General features: G+C 57.9%; 1 protein-coding gene across 5 annotated transcripts in view; it reads right to left on the bottom strand.

Annotated features, from left to right (window-relative positions):
• Positions 1–16,870, bottom strand: part of SHANK3 (SH3 and multiple ankyrin repeat domains 3) — a 372,706-nt gene that overhangs the window by 36,528 nt on the left and 319,308 nt on the right. For all 5 annotated transcript variants that reach the window (XM_075506645.1, XM_075506615.1, XM_075506886.1 and 2 more), the window contains exons 18-20: positions 15,020–15,100; positions 7,415–7,542; positions 6,199–6,304 (exon numbers count right to left, since the gene is read on the bottom strand). In XM_075506645.1, the coding sequence (XP_075362760.1) occupies positions 6,199–6,304; positions 7,415–7,542; positions 15,020–15,100 (315 nt within the window). The remainder of the gene's footprint in view (positions 1–6,198; positions 6,305–7,414; positions 7,543–15,019; positions 15,101–16,870) is intronic.

Genomic DNA, 16,870 nt, shown 5'->3' with positions numbered 1-16,870 from the left:
GGCTCTTTCTTCACTACCTGCAACTCACCATTCTGACACAGCTCCCCTGCTCACTGGATCTGCGCGCTTGCCATCCGAGTCCTGCATAAACAACTACATCCATTTACTCATCTGCCTCTCCTCCTCTCCGTGCAGCTTGCTCACTCCCTACATTCTGTTGACGACACTGCCTCGATACTCCACTTCTCCATCTCTCCTCCAGTCTTGCAGATCAAAGGCACACCTAGCCCAGTGTGCTGCCTGGCAGCGGCCAATAATAACTGCCTGAGGAAGCACAGAAGAACACAGCAAGCATGCAGCGCTGCTTCGCCCCTCCCAAATACTCTGTCAGCTTCCAGCAATTTGCTGATCAAGAGCTGGCTGAGTCAGATTGCCTTTGTGTTTAACCCTTGCGGACCTTCTTCTCCCAGACACTTGGCAGTGCTCTTTGAACTCACGCAAAATTCTCGCACTCCCAATATCCTGCAGCAGCGAGCTCTGCGGCTTAGCAGCACCGTGTGCAGGATTACCTCCTTTTCTTTCTTTTGAAACTCCACCTATCAGTTTAATTTGACACCCATCTGGTCTGTAAAGACCTTTTACAAGGCTTTCTTTGAATTGTGTTGCTGTGTTATTATGTTCTCTTATTCAAATCTTTCACTACCCATTCCTGCCGTGATAGTGAATTTTGTAAAGTACAGCCTTCGTGATAGAAAGAAACTCCTCACTGATGTTTACATGTGATCACACGGGCAAAATGAAACCTCTCCCTTAACGCAAAGAAGCATCTGTTTATAGTTAAGCATGAGACTAATCATTGCTGAGTTTTATTTACTGTCTATGCAGGATATAGCTCTGCTCAGGGAGTCTCCAAAGTTGAACAAAGGCAACCAGTAACCCCTCGGGAGCAGGCTTGAAACCTGATGTCTTGATTTAAGTACTGAATTTATCAATTGCGTCCAATCCTTGCAGAGCAGGCTGGACCCGGCACAGACCCCTGCAGAGGTAATGAGCATACGGCCCTACAGAAATTCCCCTGGTGAAAGCAGTGCCGAGGACAAGGGTCCTCCTAAAAGGTGAGGGACCGGCTACAAGGCCGGTGAAACCATCCTGGCAGTTCTTAACTTGAAATGGCGAGAGAATCTATTTGAGTTTATCTAAAATACTGCTGGCTGAAAGCTTGGCTCTCTTTTATCCAACTCCACTCCTACTGGCTGAAATGTTCAGTTAATTACTTGTCATAAATATGTTCGTTTTTCACTTTTATCTTAACACCTGCCTGTTGCTAAATGCTGCATCAGGCAACGGGCAGGCCTTGGCCCAGGGGACGGACAGTCTGCAGAAGGAGCCTGACCAGCTCCTGCAGCATTTGGAGCCCTTCTACACAACTCAGAGGTACCCAAGGAAGAGCAGAGCATCTCTCCACCAGCGTGCGCATCCGCAGAACAGGCCACGAGCCGACACAAAAAGCCTCCAGTGACGAGCCTCAGCCAGACTCTGACACGCAGCATGACACCCAGGGAAGGCAGTTCCTTTAAATTTGTAGCACCTGAACTAGATTGTCCTTTCGTTCTATCGGATCTCAACCCAGCAATTACCGACTCGCCGTTTGCTATTCCCCTGTGTCGCAGGATCACGCACAGCGTCTGCGCTGTTTCCCAGCACACTGCTGCCAGCGACTGAGCGCTCCCGCCTCCTCCAGACCTCATCCCTCTACCACACCGATGGGCTGCCAGATGAACGTGAAACCTTGTGAGCTATTCCAGGTTCTCCAGAGGGATGGCGGAGGTGGGGCTGACCTCTGAGAAAAAAGAGCATTTGTCTTTTGCAAATGGCACGGCCCTTTGTGTGCTGCCCGTGACCTCCCTCTGTGCCTGGTCCGTCTTCCGTGTGCGTAGCTGGAAGATTAAACTTCAGTGACAAATAAACAAACCTGTCCCTTTGCTAATTGCTGTTGAGATTTTGTCTCTCAGTTCTTTTCAAACAGCATAATCTATGTCTTCATTGTAGGGGGGACATATATGCTTCCTACAAAGAGCAAGACATCACCAGGCTCAAACTACAGAGGCTGGTGCATGCAGGAATAAAGAGCTTGAGTCAAAATGGAGCCTCCAGCAACCAGCAAGGACCAGCAAAGGACCCTGTCTCTGAGCACCCAGAGCAACCGGTCTGAAATGAGAATCATGCTCCTGGGTGCATGCCCGAAGCGCAGCTTGGCAATGCCACAAGCCTCACGGCGACGCCGCTCTGCAATTCACAGCATGCTCAATGCATTATTAATCTCCAAGGAAGACACAAAAACTCTCCATAATGCTTTTGGGCCTGTTGCCATAACAGCCTAAATCCCTGTGAGAATCTAACCCTGTGCATTAATTTGGGCTAGCTAATGAGGTGGCTCTCTCCAGAGCACACCCCACCACTCCCAACCTTGCTTCCCCTGTGCAGGGATGGTGGAGCAGCTCCCAAAGACACCCCTGAGCTAGAGCAGAAAGGTGCCAAGTGCCATGGCTTCGCTCACATTTGGAAGCGGAAAGCAGGTGAGCATCACCGTCCTTGGGTGTGCGGGGCTGGCATCAGCTCCAGGCAACAACAGAACTGACAGGAGGAGGAAAGCCCGCTGCCCTTCAGAGAGCAGTGAAATAACAGTATTGTGCTGGGTGCTATGGCACAAAGCTTAAATCGCAGCTGGGGTGAACCTGAGAACCTGTTTAGAAGAGAAGAAAGCACCGGGAGTTCACCCAGGACCTGTCCAGGGAAGGATGGTCCTGGAAGGGGATGAGGGAGGGCTGCCAGCCCTGGTGGCAGGGCTGCCCCCCCGCCAGACCTTCGTGCAGCCAAGCAAGGATGCACACTCATGCCCGAGCTGGCAGAGCAGGAGGAGCCCGGCATCCTCAACACCTTTTTGAACACCAAGTCACCCCTTATTTCCTCAGCAGGGACAACAGCTAGTCAGTGAGGTGCATCTGCCTACAGCCAGCGCCTGCGGCCCATCGTGTTTCTAACTGACAAGGGGACACACTCTACTTCTATCCATGCAAAACTACCGTCTACATCATCTTGAATTTGCTCAGGGGAGAGACTTAGCGAGTGCCATGACGGTTCTGCAGACTTTCAAGTGTTTTTAACTTCTGATGCTGGAGCAGATGGCGTGGTAGCTATCTTGGAAGTCTGACAGAGATTTTCTTTTCTATCAGCCTCCCCACTGCAATGCATTTCTTTTCTTCACATTTTTGTTGAAATATTTCTTTCGTTCTACTTTCTTTGTAGCCAGTCGAGGGTTAACTACCTTTGTCTCAAGACATTTTTAGATGCAAACATGAAATGCTTTGATCTTTTGTCACAAGTCCCTGGGAATCTAAACCAGCTGTGTAACATGCAAATAATTCAGAGCATTTCTTCACCAAAAACCCAAACCAACCAACCAACCAACCCCTGCTTATTTTTCATCTAGTTCCTTGCTTTTAGTAGTGATTTTTATCATGAAGTCAACTGACTGTACAGCGTATGAGCCTGTCATTGTGGGTGTGAAATGACAGCTCAAGAAGGACTTCTAAAACAAGCCAATTGCAACCCAATTTCTACTGTTTGGCTGTTTTCTATTTTAGCTTATCTGGAATTCCACAAAAATTAGCCGGTTTCTAAGAGGCACTGCTTTTGGTGTGTATTGTGGCAGGCAAACTGGAAACAAGAAGTTGCTGTCCCCTCCTCAACAGGAATTGTTCCCTCTCGGTGCAGACAGACGCATGCCATTCTTGGATCGAGCATAATTAAGAGCTACGTGTGATTTTTTCCTGTATTTATTGTCGGGTTGTGCTTGGATGCTGTGCTCGTGACAGCTGCAGCCATTCCTGCTCAGAAATGAGGCATCTCTAGGTCTGCTTTTAATCTTCCCTGATGCAGATTAAATCTAGCATTTCTGATCCCCTTGTGGCACGGTGCGTGTGCTGTAACGGCTGGGAATCCCGTGCAAGGACCAGGGTCTCAATGCTCTAGGTGCTGAACAACACAGACGTACATGGGACACTACGCTCTATGCTCATGAGCATACAAACCCTACACACAACCCAACAAACCTTACAGTTGTATAAACCCTACAGACTTCGAATCCCTCTTCCCACAGTTCTCTGCACACAGAGATCCTTGACCGGCCCAATGAGCCTCACACAACGAGGTGTAGCTTTGGAGGGACTTCCTGAGTCATCGACTCTGCTTGCCCAAGCAGAAGGAGCTCCTTACGGGCAAGTGTTTCATATTTAATGAATACTTTTCCCGTTTATGATCTGTTACTGGGTAAGATGCTATTTTACACAATAGATCCCCTTTAATGTGATTTCCAGCTGTTTGTGGCTTGATTGAACCTTGAACAACTTTTGCTTAGAAGCATTTTCACAAACATTCTCGCACATAAAACGAACATCTAGGGTACAGTTTGCAAAATAAAGATGCACTTTAGCCACCACTGGCCACTGCAAGCCTGTCTGCCAGGTAGCCGTACACCTCAGCAGACACTCGCTACCCCTTACAGTCAATGAGCACTTGTGCAGGATTCACCTCTCAGATCAAGACATCAGATAAATTAAGTTAAAAGTGCCTATTTCCCCCTGGTCGCTATAGAGGGTTCCTGGGCACCTTACTCGGATGGAGATTTCTGCATTGTTAATATGTAAGGCTGGGTGAGATGAATCCCATCCTGCATGTGCTACCGATCATTTTTACCTTCATGAGAAAATTAACTGGTTACTTCTACTCTAGCAAGTCTGTGGGTGCCTCGGTGCTGCGGCGATCCCAGGCACCAAGGCAGTCAGCTCTGCTCCCTTTCTACCATGTACATTAACAGTACGGCAACATATGAGCAACTAATTAATGCCCACATTTGCTTCCAACACCGCATCTCATCATCTGCTCAGCCCAGGTTCTAGTTCAGCTCTTCAGAGTTACGGGAGCTTTCTGCCTGTGGATTTCACGCAGGACAGCAACGTCACCAACATGGTGTGTAAGTACACACCAGGGCAGTCCAGTAAACACCCGCTCTTTTTTTTCTTAAGAGTACCTCTCCTAGTTTGTTTTTCAGATTAATCATACGCACATTTGATTACCTCTAGCTATCGACTACTCTCAGACCAATCTCACGTGGGACTACACGTACCAGCTGCTCTCATACACACACGAATGCGAGGCACGCAGGCACAGCAATTCTGTGGCTCTGTACACTAAAAAGTACATTTTGAATACTACCCCTTGCATTTTTCAACTAATTTTTACATTCTTGCTGGGATTATGCTGCTCTCAGCTGTAGCTTGAAGCAGAATTTACTTTCTATTCACTTATTTTGTGTGTTAAACGTACAATCTGTTTTGGCATCGCCATTACTATCAAATGATGTCTTGGGGTTACTTAAAATTAGCACTTGCCACAAAGCACACCACCTTTCTCTCTGCCTCCTTCCCTCCCCCCCTCAGCTTCTCTACGTAAGTGGGAAAGCTCTCTGCCCAGCTCCCACCTGCGCAGCCCTCAGACCTTGCTAACACCGTGGCTCGGTGTTACCAGCAGGATGAAACCCAGTGACACGCAAAATCAAGAGGAGAAAAGGAGACCCCCATACTGTCATTGTGCCACCAGCCCTTGTTCACTTTGCCTCGTCCTCCCATCTCCCTCCTCCAGCATAGTGTTGGTTTTAGTTGCACTGCAAAACTTTTGGGACAGGGTCTAAAGATCCCGACGCAGCCCAGAGAGTGCCTGTTCCAGGCCCTGTCCTGCTTTTCCTTAGAAGAAGTTCAGTTACCTGCTCCATCGTCTCAGTTTGCTACAGCTCATGGTTTTACCCTCCGCCACCCATGTGTTCGGCACACTGCACACCCAGCCCCGCCGCCACATGGTCCAACAGAAGATCACCCACCACCCCTCATCTGCCAGCACAGAGGGTAGGAGAAACTCCCGTCCCTGGCAGTGCCATAAAGACACAGAGAGCAAGGGACCTCTGGAGGTCTCCAGTCCGGCCTTCTGCTCAGAGCAGGACCCCTGTCAGCACTAGAACAGGTTTCTCAGGACACGTGCAACCTTCAAAGTAGAAATCACGTTGAACACCCCCTCTTCAAAGATCTTTAGTTACAAGCCAGTAGAGAGGGCTCAGTCTTTCCTCCTGGGTCTCGGGCAGGCATGAACGCTCCATGGGGACAACCTTTCCTCTTTAGGAAGGGATTTCCCCCCAGTTTGCCTTACCTACAGATTTTGTCCGTGGAATTCCTTTGCGCAGTGAAACATGGGGCTTCTCAGCGCCGGCAAGGACCCCCGAGTGTGCTGCCATACCCTGGCGTTCAAAGAGTGACTGGAAGAGAAAAAAGGGAATTTCCATTCTGGACATCAGCAAGACCCAGCTGAAAGGACACACCACTTCATCTCAGCACACCCGATCCTTCCGCCTGCGGGTGAAGCTGGGGCTCTGCCCCCACGTCACCGCACGCCAGACCCCGTCCCTGCCGCCCCGCGCCTGCAGCCGGGCTGCCACAGCCCCCGGAGGGGAAGCTTCCCTGGGGACGAGGACGGAGCCCTTCCCCCCCTCTACCTCCAACAGTCCATCTTCCGTGCTGCCCCGTCCAGCGCGTCTCCAAAGCCTGCTATTGCCCTTTGAAGGGTTAATCCCCCTCCCTCTCTCCTGCCTGCCTGCTCCCCCTGCCTGCCCTCTCTCCCCTGCCTGCCCACTCTCCCTTGCCTGCCTTCTCTCCCCTGCCTGCTCCCCCTGCCTGCCCTCTCCCCCCTGCCTGCCCTCTCTCCCCTGCCTGCCCTCTCTCCCCTGCCTGCCTTCTCTCCCCTGCCTGCCCTCTCTCCCCTGCCTGCCCTCTCTCCCCTGCCTGCCCTCTCCCCCTGCCTGCCTGCTCCCCCCCGCCGGCTCTCCGGCGCTTTGTGCCCAGGGTGGGGTGGCACAGTGATGCCGACTCCCGCAGCAGCCTTCCTCCCGTGGGAAGGCTTCGCTCAGGCCGGTCTCTGCTCAGAAGCAGCCTGTCCCGTTTTACCTCCTGCTCCAGAAGCTGCCTCCCACCGCCTGCAGCACTTTCACAATCCAGACAGCCTGGAGCTGGCAGCCCCACTCCTACTCCATCCATGCTTCCCCTCAGAGACGGCATTTTTCTCGTCTTTGATTCCTCCTAATTTCCAGCTTCACATCCAGAAAATTGCAGCCAGACTAAGCTCTCCAGCTCAGCTTTCCACACTCCTTCAGATCCACTCTTACGTCCTCCCTGTGGCAATCCCGTACTGGCGAGCGGGTGCCAAACAGCCCGGGTCAGCTCCTCCACCCGCCCGGGCTCCTACGCTGTGTCTCTGTCTCCCCCCAGACTCTCTCCCTCCGCTCCCCAGCGCGAGTCTGAGGGCTGGCAGTCAGCGTCCGTCACAGCACGATGTGCCCTTCCCTCTCCCACCGCGAGCCCTCCTCTCTCACACTGATTTCTGCTGGCGTGATGCGCCGGCTTGTTGGTCGCTGCTTCACAGTGGCTGCCCTAGAATCTGCTTCGACAATGTCTGCTCTCAGCGCGGGCTCGGCTGCTGCCAAAATCTCATCCAGTTTCTCTGAAAATCCAAACATAAAAGCAAACGGGTTAGCAAGGGCCGCCGTACCGAGGCAGCTCCCCTGCGACAGGCCCATCCCCTGCGGCGCGGCTAAGCAGGGAGCCAGCGTCCCCGCAGGGAGAGCGGTTCGTAGGCCTGTTGAGCACAGAGTCGAGGAAGCGGCCGCTCAGTCGTCTCCTCCCCAGCCAGCGCCAAAAAAGATTTTGGAGGCATTTTGGCCTGGCTCAGCTGGGGGACCCGCAGACGACAGCCTGGCGCAGCGGCACTGCGCCATGCCGCTCTCCCACCCCGGCTGCACCCGGCGCATCCGTGCCACCCGGGCACCCCTGACCAGCCTGCCGGAGCTCTGGGGTCTGACCTGCCAGCTCCCGAGGCGGGGGGACCTCTCCTAGCTGCGCCGCCCTTTCAGGAAGCCTCAATCCTTACGTTAAAAAGGCAAATTTTTGCCCAGACATATTTTTGATCTTCAGAATGAGACTGAGTGTCGTCCCCCCCCCCCCGAGTCACCATCCCCGGAGTTATTGAAAAGCCATGTAGATGTGGCGCTTAGGGACATGGTTTAGTGGTGGACTTGGCAGTGCTAGGGTTATGGTTGGACTCGATGGTCTTAAAGGTCTTTTCCAACCAAAATGATTCTGTGACTCTAACTGGGCGAAGCGGGGCGCGGGCAGCAGCTGCGCTACGGCAGGTAAGGGGAACGCAGATGCCGCAGGGACCGCAAGCAATGCAGAAGTCCACGGGACTCCACGGGACTCAGTCCGGCTCCAGCACAACCAGTGTCACTCCAGTGTCTGTCTGGGACAAACCGGGACGTTTCCGCCCCGAGCGGACTCACGTCCCCCCACAGCCCTGACGGGACCAACCAGCCCCACGCGCCCCCGTGCCTGCGGGCCCGGGAGCTCTGCCTAAGCGCAGGCCAGGGGTGCCAGCGCCCGCCCGGGCTGTGGTGCAGCAGCACGATCTGCAGAGCCCTCGCGGCCCTGCCCGTGCTGCCACGGGCCTGCCCCACACACCGACTCCCAGGCTTGACCTCAGCCCTGCCTCGCCACCGCAGGCCTGCCTGCAGGCCTCTGGGCTACACCCGGCCCCGGCTGCCTCACCAGCGCAGGTCCTGACCCGGCTCCTGGCCCTGCCTCGTCTCTACAGGCCCGCCTGACAGGCTGGACTCGTGTTGAAGGTGACAGACCTCGGTCTGCCCTGAGCGCCTTGGGCAGGCCCCCGGCCGTGCGACGGCATCTGTGCTCCGGGGAACGGCCAGCCCTCGCTGCTCCCCCAGCCTGCAGAGCAGCCCCGCTCTGCTGCGCTCGCCCCGCTCGTGCCAGGAGGGCATACCCGCTCGGACACAGCTGCCGCTGGGGTTTTGTCTGGGGCTGTAAAACATCCTGAAACTCAGGACATCGGAAGGGGCGGCAGGCAGACGCTGGCCACCGTCTCCACTGACCCCTCCTGAGCTCCCTCCGCGTGCAGCCAGGCGGGGTCCAGCAGAGCCGAGCTAACGAAGGCTGCTGGGCTGGTGCTCAGCCCCGGCAGGGTCCGTTCAGGTGCGGCTGCCCCCTGCTCCTACAGCTCCCTGGGCCAGGCAGGGTCCAGCCTGTCGGCTCCACGTCATAAATGGTGTCAGCTGGCACCGGAGCGCGGCCATCACGCTGGCACGGTGCTGTGCTGCAGCTGATGGGTCTGCCTTGGCATTCATCAAGACTGGACGCCTCTATCTCCATGGCACAACCAATCCACTGTCCCAGTAAATTGCCCAGGGAGAGGGGAGAACACGTGCGGCGTTCATCCCGTAAGGCTGACGAGCTCTGCCTGAGTTCAGGTAAAGCCTGTAAACTTCTGGGCTCTTTCCAGCCTGGCTGTTGAGCTTGGGACTGCGAAATGTCACCACTGTGGTGTGGGAGCTGCTGATCCTTGTGACTCAAGCAACCTGGAGAGCTCTGACCATCAGGCCTGCATCCCTACAAAACCCCGCCTGGGGCTGGTATGACTCACGGGCCAGCTTCAGTACCTCCGCACACGGTGGCCACAGCAGCTGTCCGCGTGGCAGTTTGTGAGCCAGCATTCCTGAGTTACAGAAACTAAAAACGAGTCCCAGACATTTCAGAAGCCCAGTCCGTGTAGGAGTAAGCCCTACACCAACACAGACGCCAAATGGTCTTTGCCAAGGGGACTGATGTGTCCTCTGAGGCCAGTACTCTTGGTGGCAGGTATCCACCAAGGCCCTGGGACTAAGGACCTGCATCTGCTCCAAGGAAACGGCTCAGGCCAGCTCCTGAACTTTCTCGGCACAAGACCTCCAGTAGCCAACCATCCTTGTCTCTGGAGGACTTCACGGTTCCTATTCCTCACGGCCGTGTGACTCGCACGCTGCGCTCACCGCAAGAGGCGCGGGGCGGTTCAGCCTGCTCGGAGGGGAGCTGGCTCATCCCTTGCAGCCAAACACTGCTGAACGACTGCGTGGACCTCTAACAGCCAAGCCTGAGGAGGGGACAGGCCACGGGCTGATCCTAAAGACGACCATGTGCTGGAAACCTGCCTCATCGGTGCCTCTGGGAGCTGCTCTGGGCAGCCCTGTAGCGACGTTAGTCTGGAGACCCCAGTGCTGCGAGAGGACTAACAGCGATGCCCAGACCTCTCCACCTGCCTCCGCTTCCGGCTTTATTCACTTTCCATCTCGCAATGCCGTTAGACCGCAGGGAGACAAATCACCAGTAACTGCACTTGGTGCCTGCCATGCCTTTGCAGGAGATGAAGAGCATCCTGGAGCAGATCCTGCTGCCTCCAGGCTGCTGGGGGGGGGATGAGGCAGTGCTGGAGCCACCCTGGGAAGAGGGACCCCCAGGGATGGGTGCACCCCAGCGACTTTGGCTGCCCAAAGCATCAAGAGCTCTCCACCACACACTTGGAGACAGCCGTCTTCAATGTCAGGACATCCCTGGTGACCTTCAGCTGATCACTCTGATCCATGGGACCTCTGCCTTGCCTCCACCTCTGGGTACTGACAGATCTGCTTGGTACAGAGGAGGTCTGGGGAGGTCCCTCAGAGACCTCCCGCTCGTAAGCCCTGCTCAGCCTCTTTCCTACGCCATCACTGTTACAGTGGAAGACTTAGTCCCTCACCTTTCCTGTTCCTTGGGAAACAGTCCTCTAGCTTCACATTACCAGGACAGAGAGAGTTTTGCTTCTGAATGGCTAAAAACTGGGGTCAGGTCTCTATGCTCCCTCCCTCTACCCTGTGCCTGTGCTGGAGCAATGCAGAGCCGTGTGCTGGCACGGGACGAGCCTTCTTGCTCCATTCGGGATTGTCCATTACTGGCTCTCAGTCCTGGCAAGAACCTCCTGTCTTTGTAGGACCCTCAGGCGATGTCCACGCAGACACTGCGTAGTGCAACTGTCATGTATGGAGCCCTGCTGCAACCAGCTTTACCCCAGCCAGCTTGGGCGCCGATAATATGGCCTTCATGGTGGGTGGCTCTCTCCACCCAGAGCTCAGACAATTAATAAACTAGCTCTCCCCCAGCTCACTTGGGTGTGCCCTGGAGCTGCCACCAGACCCTGCCTGCAGTGCTGGTATGTCCCCAGGTGCCTCCTCGGTGCGGGACCGCCGGGAGCAGGACAGCCTGCACGGGGCAGAAGCAGGGGCAGCACCCGCGCTGCTGGACACGGCAGAGTGTGGCTGCCCCGTCACCTGACGGAGCTCCAGAGGCCTGGCCCGGGGGCTGAAGGAGACGGTACTGCAGCCCCCGCATGCAGGGGACCTTCCTGTGGAAGGCACTTTCACCGTGGAGCAAACACAAAGCAAGTACAACAGCTGGGGAAGTCAGACCTGGAGATTCACAGGGCCCGGCTGGCAAACGGGCATTCCTGCCTGCGCCCAAGAGGAGCCCAACACGCCCACGCCGATCTCGGCCCTTCCGCCGCCCTGCCAGAGCTGTACGCGGCGGCTGCTCCCCGCGGCGGCAGCGCCGGGCGGGAGGCTGACCCGCAGAGCTCCAGCTCCCTTTGGGCTGAGCTGTCCCGTGACAGCTAGGGGACGGTGACCTGGGCCAGCCCCTTGGGGTGCACCGTGGCTGCCTGTGCGGTGCGACTGGGCTGGCAGGCTGACGGGGAAGGGAGGAGCCCCAGGATGTGCGGTTTCACTCACCCCCTTTTCTTCTCCGCATGGAGGCTTGGAATCAAGAAACAAAAGACAAAATGAATGGCATGCACAGTTCCTGCTTTCATTCCCAGCTCCAGCCTCGCTGCCTGCCTGCTCTGCCTCTTCCCCGCACGCTCTCCTGCCTTGCAGCATGCTGGCAGGATCAGGCCCTGACAGCGGAGCTTGTGCCTGACTCACTGGGGGCTCTTGGGAGGAAGGCTCAGGCAGGGCAGGGGGTGCAGCACCTTGTGCATCCTCCTTGGTGCCGATGCTCCTCCGTGGGGAGGCCAGCACCCGTCCTGGCCCCGTGGGTGGGCAGGGACCGACGCAGGCTGGGCTCTCCGCCAGCCCCACCGCTGGGACCAGCCCTCCGCTGAGCCCTCCTCCTCTTCACTCAGACCAGGAAAGCAGAGGGAAGGTGTGATGTCAGAAGGCAGAAAGACCAGGAGGAGGTCTGGATGGCATTTAATGCCCGAGCCATGGAGAAACTCTTTTAAAAGCTTTTAATCCCTCCCTGCTCACTGGGGACCCACAGCAGTCTGCATGTCTCCCAAAGCCAGTTTCCTCTGCATCCCGTGAACGCCAGGACTGCAGGACCCGAGTGCTTTGTTAGCAGCTTGCTGGGAATCTGCTTGCTGGGAATCTTGCTGGGAATCTGCTTTCTGGCACAATATGCAGCAAGAAAACATTCAGGTATGGCTGTGGGCACATGGGATGTTCTGCATGCTGCAGGACAGGGAGAGGCTTCAAGGAAAAAGGGGCAGGGACCATCCGACAAAGCTCCCTTTAAGAAGCTGCAGGTAGAAATGTCCCTTTCACTAACACCACCGTCCCCTCAGAAAAGGAGGTCGGGCTCTAAACTTGCACACCACCGAGGCGTGGGGATGCTGACCTGCACGAAAACTCCTCTTTGCAGTCAAAGCTGGAGGATCGACCACCAGAAGACAAAGCGCAGGAGGAGGAACGATCCCCCATTTTCCCTGTGCCGTGCTCCCTGGGCATGCGTGGTGGGACTGGCCACAGCATACTCCCTGAGCCACAGGACATGAAGTAGGGACTAACCACTACGCTTCCCTGGAAAACGTGGACTAAGACCAGTCACTGGCTACAGATCCCTCTCCCGGGAGACACGGGCAGCTGCCGCTCCTAGTCCCTCTCCGGGTAGAAGAGAGGCAGCGTCTAGATGCAAAACCCTCAGGGAGACCAAGAGGACTCATCTTTAATATATTCTCTGGCAGAGCTATTTCTCTGCTTTTCGTGACTTCCCTTTCCACAAGCTTGCTCCCCTCCCCCTCGAGCCCAGCAGCTCCGCTTGCCAAAACACATGCAAATGGGGCCCCTTCCCTCACACCGCTGCGCTGCGGGGTTTCCACGGTGCAGGTCGTCCCGTGGCCGTGTCCCACACCCCACTTGGCACTCACAAGGCCAAGTGCCGTGGCCGGGGCGCCCGTCCCTCTGTAGAGGCGCCTGCAGACGCGCGCAGGCTTTGACTCGGGCGTGATGTTCACCAAAGACGGGCACATGCAGCTGGGGAACATGTTCTCACAGAGGCAACATGCTGCCTGTGCGTGCAAGCAGGCACCCATCACACCGGCTAGGGACAACTTTCAGGACCAGCAACCGAGAGTAAAAATATGAACCCTGGGGTCTGTGCAGTATCTGTGCAAAGGGAAGAGCAAAAACTGGAAGAAATGGGCTATTCGGAATCCTCTCCTAATGGCTGCTAGTAAACACAGAGCCTTCAGGTTTAGTAATAAAGGTCTGGAGAAGCGAGGAACAGGCTAGAGTGAAAATCAAGGCAGTGGGCTCAGCACAAAATAAATCACAGTGGCCATCGACCAGCCGATGCAAACCCCTAAATGCTGAGATTTGTCCCTTCAAACCCACGTTTGAGTGTCAGCCTGAACCCTCAAGGTCTATTTCTTTCAGGAGAACTCTGCCGGGTTGTAAAGCCCAGACATGCATGTAGGACAGGGAGCAGAGCGGAGTGAGAAAGGTCGTGGACCTTCCTTCAACGCCCTGAAAAAGAGGGGGTGGTGGGGTCTCTGCCTGGGTTCCTGCCTCCCAGGTGGGTCTCCTCCCAGGCAGGACAGGGTTCTGCCACGCGCAGCCTCTGCACCATGGCCAGCAAGCACATCTGTACACACCACCACATTTTTGCACAGCAAAAACATAAATACAAACAGCAGAAGCGTGAGCCAGGGCAGTAGGCAGGGCTGAGAGCGGCTCCCTCTCGCTCTGCTGATGCTCTCGGTGAGGGCTCGCAGCACATCCGACTCCCGCCTGTGTCAGCCCTGAACAGCCCGTCTCGGCAGAGCCAGCCTCGTATGCGCCAGAGCTGCAGGTTGGAGCGTGGCTGCCCTGGAGGCTCCCCAGAAGGAGGGGTCCCTCTGCACCTCCCGTGCCCGGCCGGCCGCAAGGGCCGCATGGCCGCCGTTCTGCTAGCCAGCCTCCCTGGCCGGTGGCTGTGCCAGCATTGCCACCGCCAGCGGAGCACCCTGCTCAGCTGCCCTGCGGCCTCTGCAGCGCACCGGGGACGACGCGCGGCAAAATGGGCAAATCGTTCTGTGCAGAGGGAAGGGACTGCCGCTCAGAGGGTGTGTGAACGCTGGCACCCCTACGGCCCCCAGCTGGCAGGCTGCTCCTGCGGGGAGCCCAGCGCACCGGGAAGCTGTGGGCTCAACGAGGTCGCCAGAAGAGAAGGGAGGACTGAGGGGCTTCAGCGCAGGGTACCTGGAAGCGAGGACGGGGTGGGGGTGGAGAGGCTTTAAGAGAATATAGGAAAACATGTAGATGCAAGCTGGGATGCCAAAGCATCTGGAAACGTGGGTAGGCTCTGTAGTGACAGCAGAACGTGTGAGCGTGTGTGCATATGCATGTGTGTGTGTAAGGGGGGAGGGCAGCCCATGGGGATGCCAGCTAATCTGACAGCATGTGGTATCTGCCTGGAGGTAGAGGAAAATAAAAACAAGGGGCTGTTTGGCGTGCCGGAGGAGCAGGGTGCCTGATGGACGGGGCATGGGGACGGCGAGCCTCTCCACAAGCGCACGGAGGCACCCAGCGTCCTTCCCCCAGGCCGCCTCTCTGGCACTGAAGGGGTGGACCGGCTCTACCGGGGGCTCCCGTGCCCCTGCGGCGGTGGTGGCGGGCCCTCAGCCCCCCGTGCCCCACACGCCGCTAAGCACGATGGAAACCTCAGCGCAGGAGGTGCGCGCATCGCCCCGTGCTCATGCACCCCTCTGGAAAACGGACGTTGGGCGAGTGTGCTGCCTGCTCCGGCCACAGCCCCGCATGCTCCTCATGCATCCCCGCATGCACGCGCGAGCCCCTGCCGCCGCTTACCCAGCTCTTCCAGCTCGGCCGTCATGGACTTGGAACGCAGCGTCAGGGTGGTGCTGGGCGCTCTCTTGGGAGGCGGCGGAGCTGAAAGGAAGAGAGACGGCATTTTGCATTTCTTGTCCAGGAACTTACGAGGAGTGGCCAGATGCAGATGCCACTTCTTCTCCACAGCCTGGATCTCCTCGTACTCGCGGGATGAGGAGTCGCACTGCTGCAGGATCTTATTGAGGCTGCGTGTGGAAGCAAACTTCTTCATGGTCTCGGTAGCACAGTCCCGGGGCACGGGGCAGGCCCCGGCGCGGAGGGGCTGGTGGCTCCCGCAGGCACGTGCACGCTGCCCAGGCTCCCACAGCCCTCAGCGGAGGAGAGTCCAAGTCATGTCCCCGGGCTGCGCCTGCCCCCCTGCAGCTACCGGAGATGCTACGGCTATGAAAGCCTCTCGCGAATTAAATCTGTCTCAGGCAGCTGGCTGCCTGCCTGTGGGACTCAGCAAACAGCTTTGATGGCTGCTTCCCCTCCGCACACGCCATGGGTGGAGGGTAGGAGGGAGAAACAAGTCCAGCAGGCCTGATCTCAGTCTCTCATTCCCGCCTCAGCGCGGCGCATCCCCCAGCGAAACACAGCCCACCCACCCTCCTCTGCCGGCTCGGCCGTGTCCAGGACGGGGCGAGGCTCCCGCCGCCCTAGCGAAGCGCTGGAGGCGGCCGGCTCCGCGCCGGGCAGCGGAGGCACATGGCCGGCACGGGGCGGCGCGGTGCTGTGCCGGGGCGCGGGGCCGCCCCAGGGGGCTGCCTAGCCGGGCCGGGCCGCGGGGCTGCCCCGGAGGCGCTGCATGCCATGAGCCCACCAGAGCAGGGACGAGTTGAAGGCTCTTCCTCTTCACTTGGGGTGCCTCCTCCTCCTCGCGCTCACTCGCTGACAATGCTGGATTCAACGCTCAGGCATTGCCATGGCAACCGGAGCTTCAGGCTCTGCTGGCGCTGCCTGCATCAGAGACCCCAACGGGGCGGATTCAGCCAGAAAACGCCGGTCCCACACAGGCCTCCATCACCCCCAGGAAGAGGCGAGCCCCAGCCTGGGGGGACACGGGGCTCTGGCCCCCCCCGGCCATGCTGCGGCCAGGGGCCCGCAGAGGGGACTTGGCTCCGGCCTCGGGTCCCCACACCCTGCGCTGGAAGAGCGGCCGCCCAGCTCTCTGGGCTCAGGGCACGGGCGGCAGGCGGCGACGGGCAGCGATGGGCAGCGACGGGCAGCTGCTCACTGGCCGCAGGGCGGGGAGCACCGGGAGAAGCGGCGAGCGGCACTGGCACCGATTCCCGAGCCTCAGCCTTTCCCACGACTCGTGCTTTTGCGCCGTGACAATATAATTACAGCTCTTGGTGTCAGCGCGCAGCGCTGCCTCCCGCCCCCACGCCCCGCGCGCTGTGCCGGGAGCGCCCTGCTCCCGTCCCCCCGCGCCTCCCGTCCCCCCGCCATGGGCTCCCAGCCGCGCTCCCCGAACACGCCCCCGCCCGCAGCTGCCTCCCCGCCGCGGCCCAGAGCGGGGGCGAGGGGGAGAGCCTGCCCCGCGCTGCCAGAGGTGCCCCCGCCTTCCACAGCTGCCTGCCTGCGGCCGAGGTCCCATCCTCCAGACAGCTGCTGCCCGACGTGCCCCTGCCTTCCACCGCCGGCACCCGCCCGCCACCGCCGGCTGCCCCTGGGTGAGGTCCTCCCCTCCGCAGCCAGCTGCTCCCAGATGCGCCTCCAGCCTCCCTAGCTGGCTGGCCTCAGGTGTGCCCCTGCCCTCCACAGCTGGATGCCCTGATGCGTCCCCCCTGGACACAGCTGGCTGCCTCCCATCCAGCTGCCCTCCAG

The sequence above is a fragment of the Mycteria americana genome, chromosome 1, assembly GCF_035582795.1.
Source record: "Mycteria americana isolate JAX WOST 10 ecotype Jacksonville Zoo and Gardens chromosome 1, USCA_MyAme_1.0, whole genome shotgun sequence".
Taxonomy (NCBI): domain Eukaryota; kingdom Metazoa; phylum Chordata; class Aves; order Ciconiiformes; family Ciconiidae; genus Mycteria; species Mycteria americana.
Note: the sequence above shows the minus strand (reverse complement) of the source record. Positions and strands in the feature narration are given on the sequence as shown.